Source organism: Pongo pygmaeus, chromosome 18 (assembly GCF_028885625.2).
Source record: "Pongo pygmaeus isolate AG05252 chromosome 18, NHGRI_mPonPyg2-v2.0_pri, whole genome shotgun sequence".
Taxonomy (NCBI): domain Eukaryota; kingdom Metazoa; phylum Chordata; class Mammalia; order Primates; family Hominidae; genus Pongo; species Pongo pygmaeus.
Genome location: NC_072391.2, coordinates 71,790,672 through 71,807,103, shown reverse-complemented (window position 1 = coordinate 71,807,103; position 16,432 = coordinate 71,790,672). Strand labels below are relative to the sequence as shown.

At 42.8% G+C, this 16,432-nt stretch overlaps 1 protein-coding gene across 2 annotated transcripts in view; it reads left to right on the top strand.

Moving 5' to 3' along the window:
* Nucleotides 1–16,432, top strand: part of RFWD3 (ring finger and WD repeat domain 3) — a 46,246-nt gene that overhangs the window by 5,606 nt on the left and 24,208 nt on the right. For both annotated transcript variants that reach the window (XM_054452490.2, XM_054452491.2), the window contains 3 exons: nucleotides 576–1,095; nucleotides 9,926–10,128; nucleotides 12,847–12,917. In XM_054452490.2, coding sequence (XP_054308465.1) covers nucleotides 578–1,095; nucleotides 9,926–10,128; nucleotides 12,847–12,917 — 792 coding nt within the window. In that variant the 5' untranslated portion in view covers nucleotides 576–577. The remainder of the gene's footprint in view (nucleotides 1–575; nucleotides 1,096–9,925; nucleotides 10,129–12,846; nucleotides 12,918–16,432) is intronic.

Sequence of the window (16,432 nt, the reverse complement as noted above, 5' to 3'; positions counted from 1 at the left end):
TGGAAAACAAAAATAATGAAAGGGATAGGATAAAGTTTGCTCAGCCTTTTTGGAAAAATTAGGTAAGTTTCCATTTTGAGTTAGTAACACAGTTAATTTTGCAAGTGTAAAAAATGTCCTTTCTCTGTTTATCCCTTGTAACTGTTGATGCTGTGAAAGATTAATATTGCCTGCTAAAATTAGATACTGCATTATATGCATTTGATTTTGGTGAATGTCCACATTCAGCTTGAGACAGAACTGCAAAGTGTCTGAGAGATTACTTTTAGACCCAGTAGTTTAATCTCCTTGGTTTATAGATCTTTCTATTTTGGAAGATACTACTGTGATCACAGGACTTCATGTTTTCTAAGGGCAAACTGGAAAACTGGTTATAAATGCTTGTTATAGAGAAGAAAGTCCATTACCAAACACTTCTGACTTAAAATAAGTAGTTAAAATCTTCTCTTGAAGCTTCTCAGTCTTGCTAAGAATGATATTAAACATAAAATCAGAAAGATTAAATATGAATCTGTCACCTACATAGCATGTTTTATCTATTTTATTAATACTTTTTACAAATACTGTTTCTCTAGTGATGGCTCATGAAGCAATGGAATATGATCTTCAGGTGCAGTTAAATCATGCTGAAGAACAGCCAACTCCTGCTGGCATGGCCAGCAGCCAAGGGGGACCAGCCCTCCTCCAGCCTGTTCCTGCTGATGTGGTCAGCAGCCAGGGGGTACCATCCATCCTCCAGCCAGCTCCTGCTGAGGTGATCGGGAGCCAAGCGACACCACCCCTGATCCAGCCTGCTCCACAACTGTCTATTGACCTGACAGAAGTGGAGGTCTTGGGAGAAGACAATGTGGAGAACATCAATCCAAGAACTTCAGAACAACATAGGCAGGGATCTGATGCTAATCACACCATCCCAGCATCTTCGTTGCATTCAATGACCAACTTCATCAGTGGACTGCAGAGACTTCATGGCATGCTGGAATTCCTGAGACCTTCATCTTCAAACCACAGTGTAGGGCCAGTGAGAACAAGAAGGAGGGTATCTGCTTCACGGAGGGCAAGAGCCGGAGGGTCTCAGAGGACAGACAGTGCCAGGTAAATAAATATATGGATAAGTCTGTGATCATTGCTGTACTAGAAAGTATGAAACTGAGGCTCTGCCATTCAAGGGCTGACAGTGTGACTTCTGGCAAGTCAGATAACTTCTGACCCCCAGTTCCTCATAGGTGGAAATAAAAGCACTTGCCTTACTTCACAAAGTAATGAAGGGATAAGTTAAACTGTTGTGCCTTTAAAACTAGGTGGTAGTTTGTTGGCAGTCTCTGTAGAGATTGGCTGTTCTTCAGGTAGTGTCTTGTACACCAAAAATTCTTTCTTCCCTTGCAAGTCTCTACTCACCCAAATTCATTATTCACTGGCATTCCACCTAGAGGCACAATTAATTAATTTTCTTTCATAGTCTTGGTCTGAACTTGCCTCTTGAAGGGCTTAGCTGTCAAGTCTTGACAGGGTTATTATGAAGAATAACAATTGCCTATACCCTGTCTGTTTTTTGGTTTTTTGTTTTTGTTTTTGTTTTTGAGACAGCGTGTCACTCTGTCGCCCAGGCTGGAGTCCAGTGGCACAATCTCGGCTCACTGCAACCTCCATCTCCCAGATTCAAGCGATTCTCCTGCCTCAGCCTCCCGAGTAGCTGGCATTACAGGCGCGTGCCACCACACCCAACTAATTAAACCTGTCTGTTTTTTTGTTTTGTTTTGTTTTGAGATGGAGTCTCGCTCTGTCGCCCAGGCTGGAGCGCAGTGCTGCGATCTCAGCTCAGAGAGGGCTTTGTTTAGGGTCTCATAACTATAGAATAGAGGAGTTAGCACTGGTATTGGAACTTGGATCTGCCCTGTTTTCTACATAGGCAGGTGGAGGAAGCTTCGATCAAATCCCTTTGTTTTCTCTTTCTTCTTCTTTTTATTATTGTTATTTTTGAGACAGGGTCTCACTGTGCGCCCCAGGCTGGAGTGCAGTGGTGCAATCACAGCTCACTGCAGCCTCGACCTCCCCAGGCTCAGGCGATCTTCCTACCTCAGCCTCTTGGTGATTAGCTGGGACTACAGGCATATGGCACCATGCCGATGTTTTCTAACACTGTGAAAATATTGAGATGATACTAAAAAGTGGTAGCTAGGTCATCCATTACCCATGTTTTACAAATGAGGAAGCTGATGGGATAATTTGTGATTTAGTTGTGATAAGGCTGGAATTGGAATTGTGCCTTCTGAATCTGGATTCAGCATTCTTTTTCATGGATCCTGCTGATTTTAATGTTGGGGCTTGCCATGACTGTGGCTCCGGTGTCTGTAGTGCCCATCAAGGATGACAGATGCCTAGTTCTGTGTTGACAGGAGTTGCAAATGCATATTACTCTGGGTTTTTTTTTGTTTTTAAGACAAGAGTCTTGCTCTGTCACTCAGGCTGGAGTGCAATGGCGCAGTATCAGCTCACCACGACCTCTGCTCCCAGGTTCAAGCGATTCTTGTGCCTCAGCCTCCTAAGTAGCTGGGATTGCAGGCATGCACCAGCAGGCCTGGCTATAGTCTGTTATTTTAAGATGTCATTACTCACATTATAAAGGCAGGATAAGATTTCATACATTTGTGTTATAGGTGAAGGCACCTTATGGTGTAATTTGGGGACCCTGCCAAAGTAAATGGGCTAACTTTCCATGGCTGAGAGTTGTGAGTGGTGTTTCCAGGAACTGGCTGACTGTCAGGAGGCCTCTTGCAAGTCCTCAGTCTTGCTTATCCATGCACTCATTCTTGTTGGGGGACACAGAGTGGATTCCTCTTGGTCAGGCACAGTGACTTGTATTAACCAACTTAAGGGTGACACTTATAAACCAGATGCCAACTTACAAAGAAAAACAGAACCACTAGAGAACCACACAGAAGCCAAACTCTAGTGAGAAAATTGCTTGATGTGGCTGGGCATAGTGGCTCACGCCTGTAATCTCAGAACTTTGAGAGGCCAAGGCAGGCAGATCCCTTTAGGCCAGGAGTTTGAGGCCAACATGATGAAACCCCATCTCTACTAAAAATACAAAAAATTAGCCGGGTGTGGTGGCACACACCTGTGGTCCCAGCTACTTGGGAGGCTGAGGCATGAGAATTCCTTGAACCTAGGAGGCAGAGGTTGCAGTGAGCCAAGATCTTGTCACTGTAATCCAGCCTGGGTGACAAGAGTGACTCTCTGTCTCAAAAAAAAAAAAAAAAAAAAAAAAAAAAAAAAACACCAAAAAAATTGCTTATAGAATCTGCTCAGGGAATGAGTTACACAGAATTTAAATGTTGAAAGATGTCAGTCAAGCTATTTGGCAGCCATAATCTGTCTCCACAAAGGGAATAACCTAAAAGGTCAGGAAGTGTGCAGTTCAGTGGAAATAACATCAGTTCTGGAGCCAGATAAATGTGATTAAAACTTTTTTCCCTGAAGTATGACCTTTCCCAGGACTAATCACTTATAACTTCTGAATTTCTTGAGATAAATTTCTCAGTGTGGTGTTTGACATTTACTCACCTGACAGACTGTCCCCGGGCCAGGTGTTGAAAGCCTGGGCCAAGGTGAACAGCTTTTGACTCACAGTCAGCCAAGAAGCCAAAGCTATAGAAAGCTAAGTAGTGAACTTATTCTTCCCAACAGGCTTAGCTGAGGTCACAAACTCCTTTCTGATTTCTTTGAGGCGGCTTCATTCTGGCAGCGGGGGTCATCACTCATTCATCAAATATTGGTAACACTCCTCTGTGTGAGAGACTAAACATTGCCCTAGATATAGTGGTGAATAACATAGATCACAATATTGTTTTCATGGAGCATACGGAGTCTAGGACTACAGAGTAGGGAAGGAGCAAAATTCAAAGATGGTAAGTGCAGGGAAGGAGGAGAATCTCTTGGGTTCTAAATCTGTGCTCCCAAGGAGAAACCCTAGCACTGCTTCCTGTTGGTTTTCACAGTTCCCCTTTCCTGTGTTCTTGCCTGACTTTGGAAATTCTTTGCTACATAAAAGCAATATGAAAGAGTGATTTTTTTTTTTTAATCGTCTATCACTTTTTTACTGGGTTCTATGTAGAATTCTGTTGATACACGTGTCAACACCCTAACTCTAGTATGTATTTGATTAAATCCTCTTATAAAATGCTTTTCTTATGTGTTTAGTCTCATGGTAGCTATAGCTGCTGTTCACTTAGAATCTCAAGAAATGGAGTTGGTAAACTTGCTTAGCACCGTTTAAAAAGAAAACCTGGCTAGGCGCAGTGGCTTACACCTGTAATCGCAGCATTTTGGGAGGCCGAGGCAGGCGAATCACCTGAGGTCACGAGTTCGAGACCAGCCTGGCCAACATGATGAAACCCTGTCTCTACTAAAAATACAAAAATTAGCCGGGTGTGGTGGCGGGTGCCCATAATCCCAGCTACTCAGGAGACTGAGGCGGGAGAATCGCTTGAACCTGAGAGGTGGAGGTTGCAGTGAGCTGAGATTGTGCCACTACACTCCAGCCTGGGCCACAGAGCGAGACTCCGTCTCAAAAAAAAAAAAAAAGAAAAGAAAAAGAAAACCTGGGTGATGTCAGTGAAAATGGCAGAGTAAGGACCACAAAGAATTATCTCCATGGAAGTAGTGAAATAACTGGCTGAATTTGTCAGGATCAACTTTTTCATAATTCGGGAAACTGACCAAATGCTTATAGCAATCCAGGGAGTGATTATTAAAGAAAAACAGCCAAATCTCATTGAGCTCTATGGCATTCCTTATTCTTGTCACCTTCTCCAGCTCCTTGGTAGTCGTGAAAAGCATCTGCCTGTAATCATAGTAAAAAGCAACAGCCTGGCAGGCACCAGAGGGATTGGAGCACCTTCAAAGCCTCATTCCCAGAGAATTATCTTTATATGACCTGTTTGGTGGTTCTCTGGAAAACCCCATTTGCAAGACTACTCTTGACTCAGAGCAATGCAGAGTGTGAAAGCCTAAATAATTTTCCCTGGGGCCTGCCTGAGGTAATGGATATTCAGTAGGATAAGCAATAAACTAACCAATAAGAGGGAAAGGAAAATCTAGGAATGAGATCAATTCAGTCACATCTTCTAAGTCTAGTTCTCTTGCTGTTTCTAGCACATCTGCAGTTACTTCCTTAGCTGAACTCTTGAGCCCCTCAAAAGTCATTCATAAGAGTCGACATCAACTTCTAAATTCCTGATAATGTTGATATTTTGGCCTCCTCCCATGAATCATGAATGTTCTTAGGGGCATCAAGGATGGTGGATCCCCAAGGCACAGTGGCTCATGCCTGTAATCCCAGCACTTTGCGGGGGCTGAAGCAGGCAGATTGCCTGAGCTCAGGAGTTCAAGACCAACCTGGCCAACATGTTGAAACCTTATCTTTACAAAAAATACAAAAATTAGCTGGGCATGGTGGTGCATGCCTGTAGTCCCAGCTACTTAGGATCCAATGAGCCAATATTGTGCCACTGCACTCCAGCCTTGGTGACAGAGCCAGACCCTGTCTCCAAAAAGAAAAAAAAGAATGGTGGATCCTTTCAAGGTTTTCAGTTTACTTTGTCCAGATCCATTAGAGGAATCACTGGCAGCTATCATCTTAAAAAATTAAAAAAAAAAAAAATTAAAAAAAGCTTTTCCCCACAGCTAAGAGTCACAACAAAATATTTCTTTTCTTTCCTTTTTTTTTTTTTTTTTTTGCGAGACAAGGTCTCACTCTTGTTGCCCAGGCTGGAGTACAGTGGTGTGATCGTGGCTCACTGCAGCCTCAACCTCCCCGGGCTCAGGTGATCCTCGATCCTCCTGCCTCAGCCTACAGAGTAGCTGGGACTAAAGGCACAAGCCACCACACCCAGCTAATTTTTTCTGTTTTTTGTAGAGATGTTATTTCATTAAAGTACTGAGATTACAGGTGTGAGCCACTGTGCCCGGCCTTATTTCTTAAATAATAAGTCTTGAAAGTTGGGCTGCAGAATATGTTATATTAACAGACATGAAAATAACATTAATCACCTTCAGAGCTCTTGGTTTACTGGGTGCATTGTCAATGAGCAGTAATATATTTAAAGGAATCCTTTTTTCTGAATAGTAGGTTTCAACAGTGGGCATAAATTGTAAGACATACTCTAAACAGATAAGCTGTTATCCAGGCTTTGTAGTTCCATTTAGAGAGCACAGACATAGGCCGGGTGTGGTGGCTTACACCTGTAATCCCAGCACTTCGGGAGGCCGAGGTGGGCAGATCACGAGGTCAGGAGATGGAGACCATCCTGGCTAACACGGTGAAACCCCATCTCCACTAAAAATACAAAAAATTAGCCAGGCGCCACTGCACTGCAGCCTGGGTGACAGAGTGAGACTCCATCTCAAAAAAAAAGAGAGAGAGCATGGACAGAATAAATTTAGCATAATTTTCAAGCACCCTAGGATTTTCAAAACAGTAAAAGAGCATCGGCTTCGGCTGGGCACAGTGCCTCATGCCTGTAATCCCAGCACTTTGGGAGGCCGAGGCGGGCGGATCACGAGGTCAGGAGATCGAGACCATCCTGGCTAACACGGTGAAACCTCGTCTCTACTAAAAATTCAAAAAAAAAAAAATTAGCCACGCGTGGTGGTGGGTGCCTGTAGTCCCAGCTACTCGGGAGGCTGAGGCAGGAGAATGGCGTGAACCCGGGACGCGGAGCTTGCAGTGAGCTGAGATCACGCCACTGCACTCCAGCCTGGGCAACAAAGTGAGACTTTGTCTCAAAAAAAAAAAGAGCATCGGCTTCAACTGAAGTCACCAGCAGCATTATCCCCTAACAAGAGAGTCAGCCTGTTCTTTGAGCCTTGAAGCCAGGCATTGACTTCTCTATAGCTGCGAAAGTCCTACGTGGCATCTTCCAATAGAAGGCTGTTTCATCTACATTGAGAATCTGTTTAGTGTAGATACTTTCATCAATTGTCTTAGCTAGATCTTCTGGATAACTTGGTATAGTTTCAATGTCAGCGCTTGCTGCTGCTTCATGCACTTTATGGAGACAGTATCTTTCCTTAAACCTCATGAACTAGCCTCTGCTTTCTTCCAACTTCCTGCAGCTTCCTCACTTCTCAGCTTTCACAGAATTAAAGAGAGTTGGGGACTTGCTCTGGATTAGGGATTGGTTTAAGGGAATGTTGTGGCTGGTTTGATCTTCTTTCCAGACCACTAAAACTGTCTCCATATCAGCAATAAGGCTGTCTTATCATTCATGTATTCGCTGTTGTAGCACTTAATTTTCTTCAGAAACTTTTCCTTTGCATTCACCACTTGGCTGTTTGGTGCAAAAGGTCTGGCTTCTGGCCTATCCCAGCTTTTGACATGCCTTCCTCACTAAGCTTAATCACTTTAGCTTAGTGATTTAAAGTGAGAGATGTGTGACTCTTCCCTTAATTTGAACACTTAGAGGCCATGGTAGAGTTACTAACTGGCCTAATTTCAGTATTGTTTTGTCTCAGGGAATAGGGAAGCCCAAGGAGAGGGAGGGAGGGGAATGGCTGGTCAGTGGAGGAGTCAACATACACAACATTTACTGATTAAGTTCACCATCTTACATGGGTGTGATTCTTGAACACCAAACTTGTGGAAATTACATAACACACTCCTGAATAACAGAAGAACAAACAAAACCCAACACAGGCAGACAGAAGGAAATAATAAAGATTAGCATATAAATAAATGAAATAGAGAACAGAAAAATGAGAGAAAATGAACTAATCAAAAAGTTGGTTCTTCTAAAAGATCAGCAAAATTGGCAGACTTTTAGCTAGACCAACCAAGAAATAGAGAAGACTCAAAATACTAAAATGAAGAATAAAAGAGAGGACATGACTACGAAATAGGAGGGGAAATGACTGCTTGTGGATACAGGGTCCCTTTTAGGTGTGACAAAAATGTTTTGGAACCAGATAATGGTTATGATTATGATTACATAACCTTGTGGTTATGCTAAAAAAAATACCCCACTGAATTGAACACTTTTAAGTTGTGGATTTTATAGTACATTAATTATATCTCAATTTCCAAAAAAGAGAAGCAACTTGATTGCTATTTCTCCTTTCAGTTTATTGACATTTCTTTTTTTAAAAGGTCGAAAAATCTTCTGTCAATTGAGTTGGACACTGAGTAGTGTTTGTTTGGTTCTAGTTAGCATTCGGTCAAAGCCCTAATTCATCAATAAATTGCAGCCAAACTATTAGGAATCAAAAATTTTCTGTGTAAGCAGTCCCCAGCAATGTTTCTGGGTAATAATCTATTTTATTTAATGTCATAATTATTAAAACTTACAGTAGGTCACCTGTCAGTAATACTTAGTTGCCCTTTTGTTTTAAATTTTTTTTTTAATAGAGATGGTGTCTTACTTTGTTGGCTAGTCTGGTCTCAAACTCCTGGCCTCAAGCAATCCTCCTGCCTTGACTTTCCAAAGTGCTGGGATTATAGGCGTGAGCCACCAAGCTCAGCCATTTTTTTAATTTTTATTTTTTCTTCTTTTTTTTTTTTGTTTTGAAGATGGAGTCTCACTCTTGCCACCTAGGCTGGAGTGTAGTAGCACAATCATAGCTCACTCACTGTGGCCTCAAACTCTCGGGCTCAAGTGATCCTCCTACCTCAGCCTCCCAAGTTTTTTGGGTGTCATTTTTTGTTTTTTTGTTGTTGAGACAAGTCTCACTCTGATACCCAGGCTGGAGTATGGGCACCATCATGGCTCACTGCAGCCTCAATCTCCCAGGCTCAAGCCATCCTCCCACCTTGGCCTCCCAAGTAGCTGGAACTACAGGAGCACAGCACCATGCCTGGCTATATTGTGTATTTTTTGTAGAGATGGGGTTTCACCATGTTTCTCAGGCTGGTCTCGAACTCCTAGGCACAAGCAGTTTACCCACCTGGGCCTCCCAAAGTGCTAGGATTACAGACATGAGTCACCGCAGCTGGCCTAATGTGTCTGTGTGTGTGTGTCCCTAGATCCTTCCTCAGGAACTCTTGGTTTTTAGTATAAAGTTTCATTAATTTGTCTGGGTGTGGTGGCTCATGCCTGTAATTCCAGCATTTTGGGAGGCCAAGGTGGGTGGATCATTTGAGGTCAGGAGTTGGAGACCAGCTTGACCAACATGTTAAGACCCCGTCTCTACTAAATATAAAGTTTCATTAGTTCTGTGACAAAAGTGGCCTCAGACTCCTCAGCTCAAACTGGAGTATGCTTTGTTATCCCAGGAGTTAGAGAAACTGAGGTGCAGTAGTGGTTATTTTAAACTCAGCCAGCCAAGATAGATTTGGAGTGTTAGATTTGGCCCCAGGTCTTCTCATCATTCTAAGTTGTTTTTTTGATGCCATATTATCATTTATGTTTTTTATCTTAAAACTAACATTATTTAAATTTTAAAAGAAAAATACTATCCTAAAATGAGAGATGAAGAAATTACAGAAGCCAGACCTTGTACTGTACTCCAAAATACCTTGGTCTAGGTGGCTGCAATTGCAAAATCCCATGAGGCCATATTTGGGCAACAAAGCCCTTTTTCTTCTTGCTCACCCCCCCTTTTCAGCCACCTAAACCAGCATACAGATTGCTGAGTTTGTCCTTTAAAGATACTGACAATATGGCCAGATGCCAGTAAAACAGAATTAGCTTTTAACAGAAGGATCAAGCTCCTGTGTGGGCTAATGTAGCAGTGGTTGAGTGGTAAAAAAATAATATCCCGGAGGCCAGTCTCCCCCTTATCTGCTATACCTGCTTCAGCTTTCAAAGGCAGCATTTAATGGCCTGGAGATGGGTTGAAGTGATAGGATTTACTTCAAATCACTATAGATTGTTTTTGTGATGATAGTTCATTGTACTATAATTCCGTTGTCTTTCTGTGTACATAGGTTGAGAGCACCATTGGATGCTTACTTTCAGGTGAGCAGGACCCAGCCTGACTTGCCAGCTACCACTTATGATTCAGAGACTAGGAATCCTGTATCTGAAGACTTGCAGGTGTCTAGTAGTTCTGATTCTGACAGTGACAGCTCTGCAGAGTATGGAGGGGTTGTTGACCAGGCAGAGGAATCTGGAGCTGTCATTTTAGAAGGTCAGTATTTTACCCAGGTTTGGACTCACACAGCTAACATCCACGAAGCTTAAACTTCAGAAGGCTAGAAACTAGATTTGTGCTTTGACACTTTCCCTTTTCTCCCCTAAATGTTGTGGATTCCTGTTTTATAGTATAGAGCCTTCACTGGCCATAATTATGTAGAGAGGATTTGATCTGACTTACAGCTTAATGTAATTTGTGACCCAGTGAGTTAGTCACTTTGTAATGGCATTTTATATTCTCTTACACTTTTTTAGACATCTGAGAAAGTAGATTTTTTTTTCTTTTTTTTCTTTTTCTGAGGCAAGCTCTGGCTCTGTCCCCCAGTGACAACTGGAGTGCAGCGACAACAATCTCAGCTTAGTGCAACCTCCGCTTCTTGGGCTCAAGCCATCCTCCGACCTCAGCCTCCCCACTAACTGGGACTACAGGCACACACCACCACACCTGGCTAATTTTTTAAATTTTTTGTAGAGACAGAGTTTTTCCATGTTGCCCCGGCTGGTCATAAACTCCTGAGCTCAAGAGATCCACCTACCTCAGCCTCCCAAAGTGCTGGGATTACAGACATGAGCCACTGCACCTGGCCTAGATTCTTTATTTCAAAGAAAAGTTTTGTAAATTCAGCACCCTGTCAAGGCTGACACTTTCGAGTCCTAGTATAATGTTATGTGTTATGCAAGTGGAACTTTATTTAATAGTCGTAGGCAGAGACCCCTAAAGTAGATGTCCTGCTTACGTTAAAAACTTTCTGATCCCCAGAGGGCACTCTTTCAATATATTTTACCACTGAAAGAATATTCTTGGATTATGAATTGAAATATAATAAATCAATGAAAATCTTTAAGTTCATATTTATATAATTTTCCAAAACCTCATTTATCACTATCGTAAGTTGTTAGAACCCCAACTAATTACTCCAAAAACTAGTAAATAAAGGGTCAGGAATATATTAATATTTTGCCTTTCTGTATAAACTGTATTTTGGACAATCAGATAGTTGATGAAGTGGGGTTTTTTGTTGTTTTTTATTCATTTGTTTTTTTGAGGCAGGGTTACACTCTATCCCCCAGGTTGGAGTGCAGTGGCACGATCACAGCTCACTGCAGCCTTGACCTCCCAGGCTCAAGCGATCCTCCCACCTCAGCCACCTGAGTAGCTAGGACTACATGTGCATGCCTCCACACCTGGCTAATTTTTTGTAGCTATGGGGTCTCCCTGTGTTGTCCAGGCTTGAAGGTTTTTTTAATAGAAAAATTTTAGCTAATTGCAGCAGGAACAATAGAAAAGTCATCATTTTGTGACCCCCCAGTTAAATTATATATCTAGGCAAAGATCATCAGTGGATCCTAAAACCATTAGGTTGCAGGGTTGATGGGATTCCTTTTAATACAGGGACCAGGGTGATACCACCTGAACCCATTGGTCAATCTTAGCATCTCAAAAAAAATAGGACAACAAGACCATATGTGCCTCTAATGTGCTGCAATCAGAAATACTCATGCTACTTAGGAAGTACTGTATGCACACACACACCAGCCCCCACCCCTATTGCCAAAAAAAAAAAAAGCCCTGAATCTACTCAAGATTGTTTTCTAACAACCACTTTGCATAGTTTGTAGAAACAGGGGTGGAGGAACAAGATAAATAATACCTCAGAGATGTAATCATTTAAATTAAAAATGTAGAACAGTCTACAAATGGAACATCTTTCTAGACCTAAATATATATGGAAATTTAACATATTGTGAAGGGAATATCTCAAATCAGTGGGGACAATTTTTAATGTTTTATGTAACAGTATACCAACATAGTTTATGATTCCACTTACATAAAACATCCAGAAAAGGCAAGTCTACAGAGACAATATTAGTGGTTGCCCAGGGCTGCAGATGCAAATGTGGATTGACTCTAAATGGGCATAAAGGATCTTTGTGGGCTGATAGAAATATTTTAAATTGGGTTATGGTGATGGTTGCACAATGCTCAATTTATTGTATATAAAAGTTAATTTCATGAAGAAGCAGTCAGCCAAATCCAGGATGTGTAGGACATTTCATTAGACAAAATGACCTGACAAATCAATGACAAACAGGAAAAAAATGGGTGAGGGGGAATTGTAATAAAATGAAAAAGACTTAAGAGACATCACAAGCTCATTATGGAGACCTCTTTTGAATTCTGATTGCAATAAATCTGCAAAGATCAGCTTTAAAACTATTGGGAAATTTTGAATATGAACTGGATGCCTGGGTATTTAGTGGTATTGGAGGATTATTGTTAATATTGTTAGGTATAATAATTACACAATGTTTATATAAAAAAAGAATTCTTATCAGTCTTGCAGAAGTTTTTGCAAGTATAATGACATTTTAAGGTTTGTTAAGTATTCCAACCAAAAGAAAATAATGGAATGGGGGCTTAGGTGGAACAAGATTGGCAAAATACTGATTATTTTTTAAATTGAGTGATGGGTACTTGTGGCTTAACTATACTGTTCTGTGTACTTTTATGTATGTTTGAGAATATTCAAACTAAATTTTTAAAAATAAATTCACTGATGGTACCTGGGGAAATTGTCCTTTTTGCAGGAACACTGTCAGTTAGAAATGGGAAGCTGTAGTGAGTCAGGCTCTCTCCTGCTAGCTTCTCATACCTGACATATCTTATTTTGTATTTTACCTCTCCTGTCATTTCCTGGAAATGACTTGGCAGAGCAACTAGCAGGTGTCTCAGCAGAGCAAGAAGTTACATGTATCGATGGAGGCAAGACCCTCCCCAAACAGGTAATATGAACATCTTTTTTTTTTTTTTTTTAATCTATTTATTTATTTATTTATTTTTCGAGACTAGGCCTCACTCTCACCCAGGCTAGAGTGCAGTGGTGCAGTCATAACTCACTGCAGTTTCAAACTCCTGGGCTCAAAGGATCCTCCCACTTCAGCCTCCTGAATAGCTGGAACTACAGGTAATGCCACCACGCCCGGCTACATTTTTTATTTTTTGTAGACAGAGTCTCACTATATTACCCAGCTGGTTTCGAACTCCTGGGCTCAAGGGATCGTCCTGCCTCGGCCTCCCAAACCATCGAGATTGCAGTCATGAGCCACCATGCCCAACCTGAATATCTTTTTTTTTTTTTTTTTTTTTTTGAGACGGAGTCTCGCTCTGTTGCCCAGGGTGGAGTGCAGTGGTGCAGTCTCAGCTCACCACAACAACCTCTGCCTCCCGTGTTCAAGCAATTCTGCTACCTCAGCCTCCCGAGCAGCTGGGACTAGAGGCACACACCACCACGCCCAGCTAATTTTTGTCTTTTAAGTAGAGACTGGGTTTCACCATACTGGCCAGGCTGGTCTCAAACTCCTGACCTCGTGATCCACCCACCTCGGCCTCCCAAAGTGCTAGGATTACAGGTGTGAGCCACCGTTCCTGGCCTCTGAATATCCTTTTAAATAAAAGGTTTGGGTTTTTGGCTGGGCACGGTGGCTTACACCTGTAATCCCAGCACTTTGGGAGGCCAAGGCGGGTGGATCACCTGAAGTCGGGAGTTTGAGACCAGCCTGGCCAACATGGTGAAACCTCGTCTCTAACCAAAAAGTAGTGGGGCTGCAGGTTAAAATGGGAAGCTTGCAGGCTTTGTAGGCAAGAGGTCCAGGTGTGGATCCTATCGCAGTTACTCATTATTTGTGTGACTGCTGCCTGTTAGATTTAAAAATGGGGAGAGAGGAGTATTGAGGATAACCTGTCCTGTCTAGCCAACAAGATTAAGTATCAGTTGAAAAAATAGACATAAATGTGCTTTATAAATTATTAAACACATTCGCCAGGTGTGGTGGCATGCGCCTGTAGTCCTAGCTACATAGGGAGTCTGAGGCAGGATTACTTGAGCCTGGGAGGTCAAGGCTTCAGTGAGCCATGATTGCACCACTGCACTCCATGGCAACAGAGTGAGACCCTGTCTCAATAAAAAAAATTAAAATTTAAAAAAAAATAGGCAGAATATGGTTAGTAGGTGATAATTTTTATTTTTAAAAATAATGGGCTGGGCGCAGTAGCCCATGCCTATAATTCCAGCACTGTGGGAGGCCGAGGCGGGCAGATCACCTGAGGTCAGGAGTTCGAGACCAGCCTGGCCAACATGGTGAAACCCCGTCTCTAGTAAAAATGCAAAGATTAGCTGGGTGTGTTGGCAGACGCCTATAATCCTAGCTACTCAGGAGGCTGAGATAGGAGAATCGCTTGAACCTGGGAGGCAGAGGTTGCAGTGAGCCCAGATAGCGTCACTGCACTCCAGCTAGGGAGACTGAGCACAACTTCATCTCAAAGAATAATAATAATAATGTTGGCCAGGCGCAGTGGCTCACACCTGTAATCCCAGCACTGTGGGAAGCCAAGGTGGGTGAGTCACCTGAGCACAGGAGTTTGAGACCAGCCTGGCCAACATGGTTGAAACCCCATCTCTACTAAAAATACAAAAATTATCCGGATATGGTGGCGTGTGCCTATAGTCCCAGCTTCTCGGGAAGCTGAGTCAGGAGAATCACTTGAATCCGAGAGGTGGAGGTTGTGGTGAGCCGAGATTGTGCCACTGCACTCCAGCCTGGGTAACAGAGCAAGACTCCATCTCAAAAAAAAAAAAAAACAAACAAAAACACCTATACATCATTGTCCTCAATATGAGTTATTTACATCTGCTGTGAATTCTGCCAATCTCAAAACATCATTTATCATTTTTTGCATATTTCTGTATGCTCTTTGTGTTTTTATTTGAGTCTGGCTCATTTTTCCCAGGTTAGTACATCTTGGAGAGCTTTCTGTTATCAGTACATAAAACTGAATCTTTTTTTTTTTTTTTTTTTTTTTTGAGACGAGTGTCGCTCTGTCGCCCAGGCTGGAGTGCAGTGGCGTGATCTCGGCTCATTGCAGGCTCCGCCTCCCAGGTTCACGCCATTCTCCTGCCTCAGCCTCCCGGTAGCTGGGACTACAGGCGCCTGCCACCACACTCGGCTAATTTTTTGTTTTTTGTTTTGTTTTGTTTTGTTTTTTGTAGAGATGGGGTTTCATCGTGTTAGCCAGAATGGTCTCGATCTCCTGACCTGGTGATCCGCCCGCTTCAGCCTCCCAAAGTGCTGGGATTACAGGCGTGAGCCACCGCGCCTGGCCTCATCTTGTTCTTATTAATAGCTACATGGCATTCCATCATACAAATAAATTTTGAGTTAATTCTTTTCTTTCCGCCTCCTGAGTTCAAGCAATTCCCCTGCCTCAGCCTCCCGAGTAGCTGGAACTACAGGCACATGCCGTCACGCCTGGCTAATTTTTTGTATTTTATTAGAGACGAGGTTTCACCATGTCGGCCACGATGGTCTCGATCTGACCTCATGATCCGCCTGCCTTGGCCTCCCAAAGTGCTGGGATTATAGGCGTGAGCCACTGCGCCCAGCGAATTAATTTTTTTCTTATCATGTAAAGCATGGTTAGTGTATGGTGGCACACGCCTGTGTTGTCTCAACTACTTGGGAGGGTAATAATACTTTTCTTTATATAAATCATGCTGCACTGAACTTTTTTGAGACAGGGTCTCATTCTGTCCCTCATGCTGGAGTGCAGTGGCAAAATCATAGCTCACTGCAGCCTCAATATCCCGGGCTCAGGTGATGCTTCTACCTCAGCCTCCTGACTACTTGGGACTACAGGCATGTGCCACCACACATGGCTAATTTTTTAAATTTTTAACAGAGACAAAGTCTTGCTATGTTGTCCAGTCTGGTTTCAAACTCCTGAGCTCAAGCAATCCTCCTGCCTTGGCCTCCCAATGAGCTGGGACTATAGGTGTGATTACTACACCTGGCCTGCTTGGAACAATTTTATATAATTATCTTAGAAAATATTTGTGACTGGCTGGGCATGGTGGCTCACATCTGTAATCCCTGCACTTTGGGAGGCCAAGGTGGACGGATCGCGAGGTCAGGAGATCGAGACCATCCTAACTAACATGGTGAAACCCCGTCTCTACTAAAAATACAAAAAATCGGGCTTGGTGGCGGGCGCCTGTAGTCCCAGCTACTCGGGAGGCTGAGGCAGGAGAATGGTGTGAACCCAGGAGGCGGAGCTTGCAGTGAGCCGAGATTGTGCCACTACACTCCAGCCTGAGCGACAGAGCAAGACTCTGTCTCAAAAAAAAAGAAAATATTTGTGACTACGATCATGGGCTGCATAATAGTTCAGTCTACGACAGACCACATGTATGATGGTTGTCCCATTAGATGATAATACCAGGCCGGGCGCAGTGGCTCACACT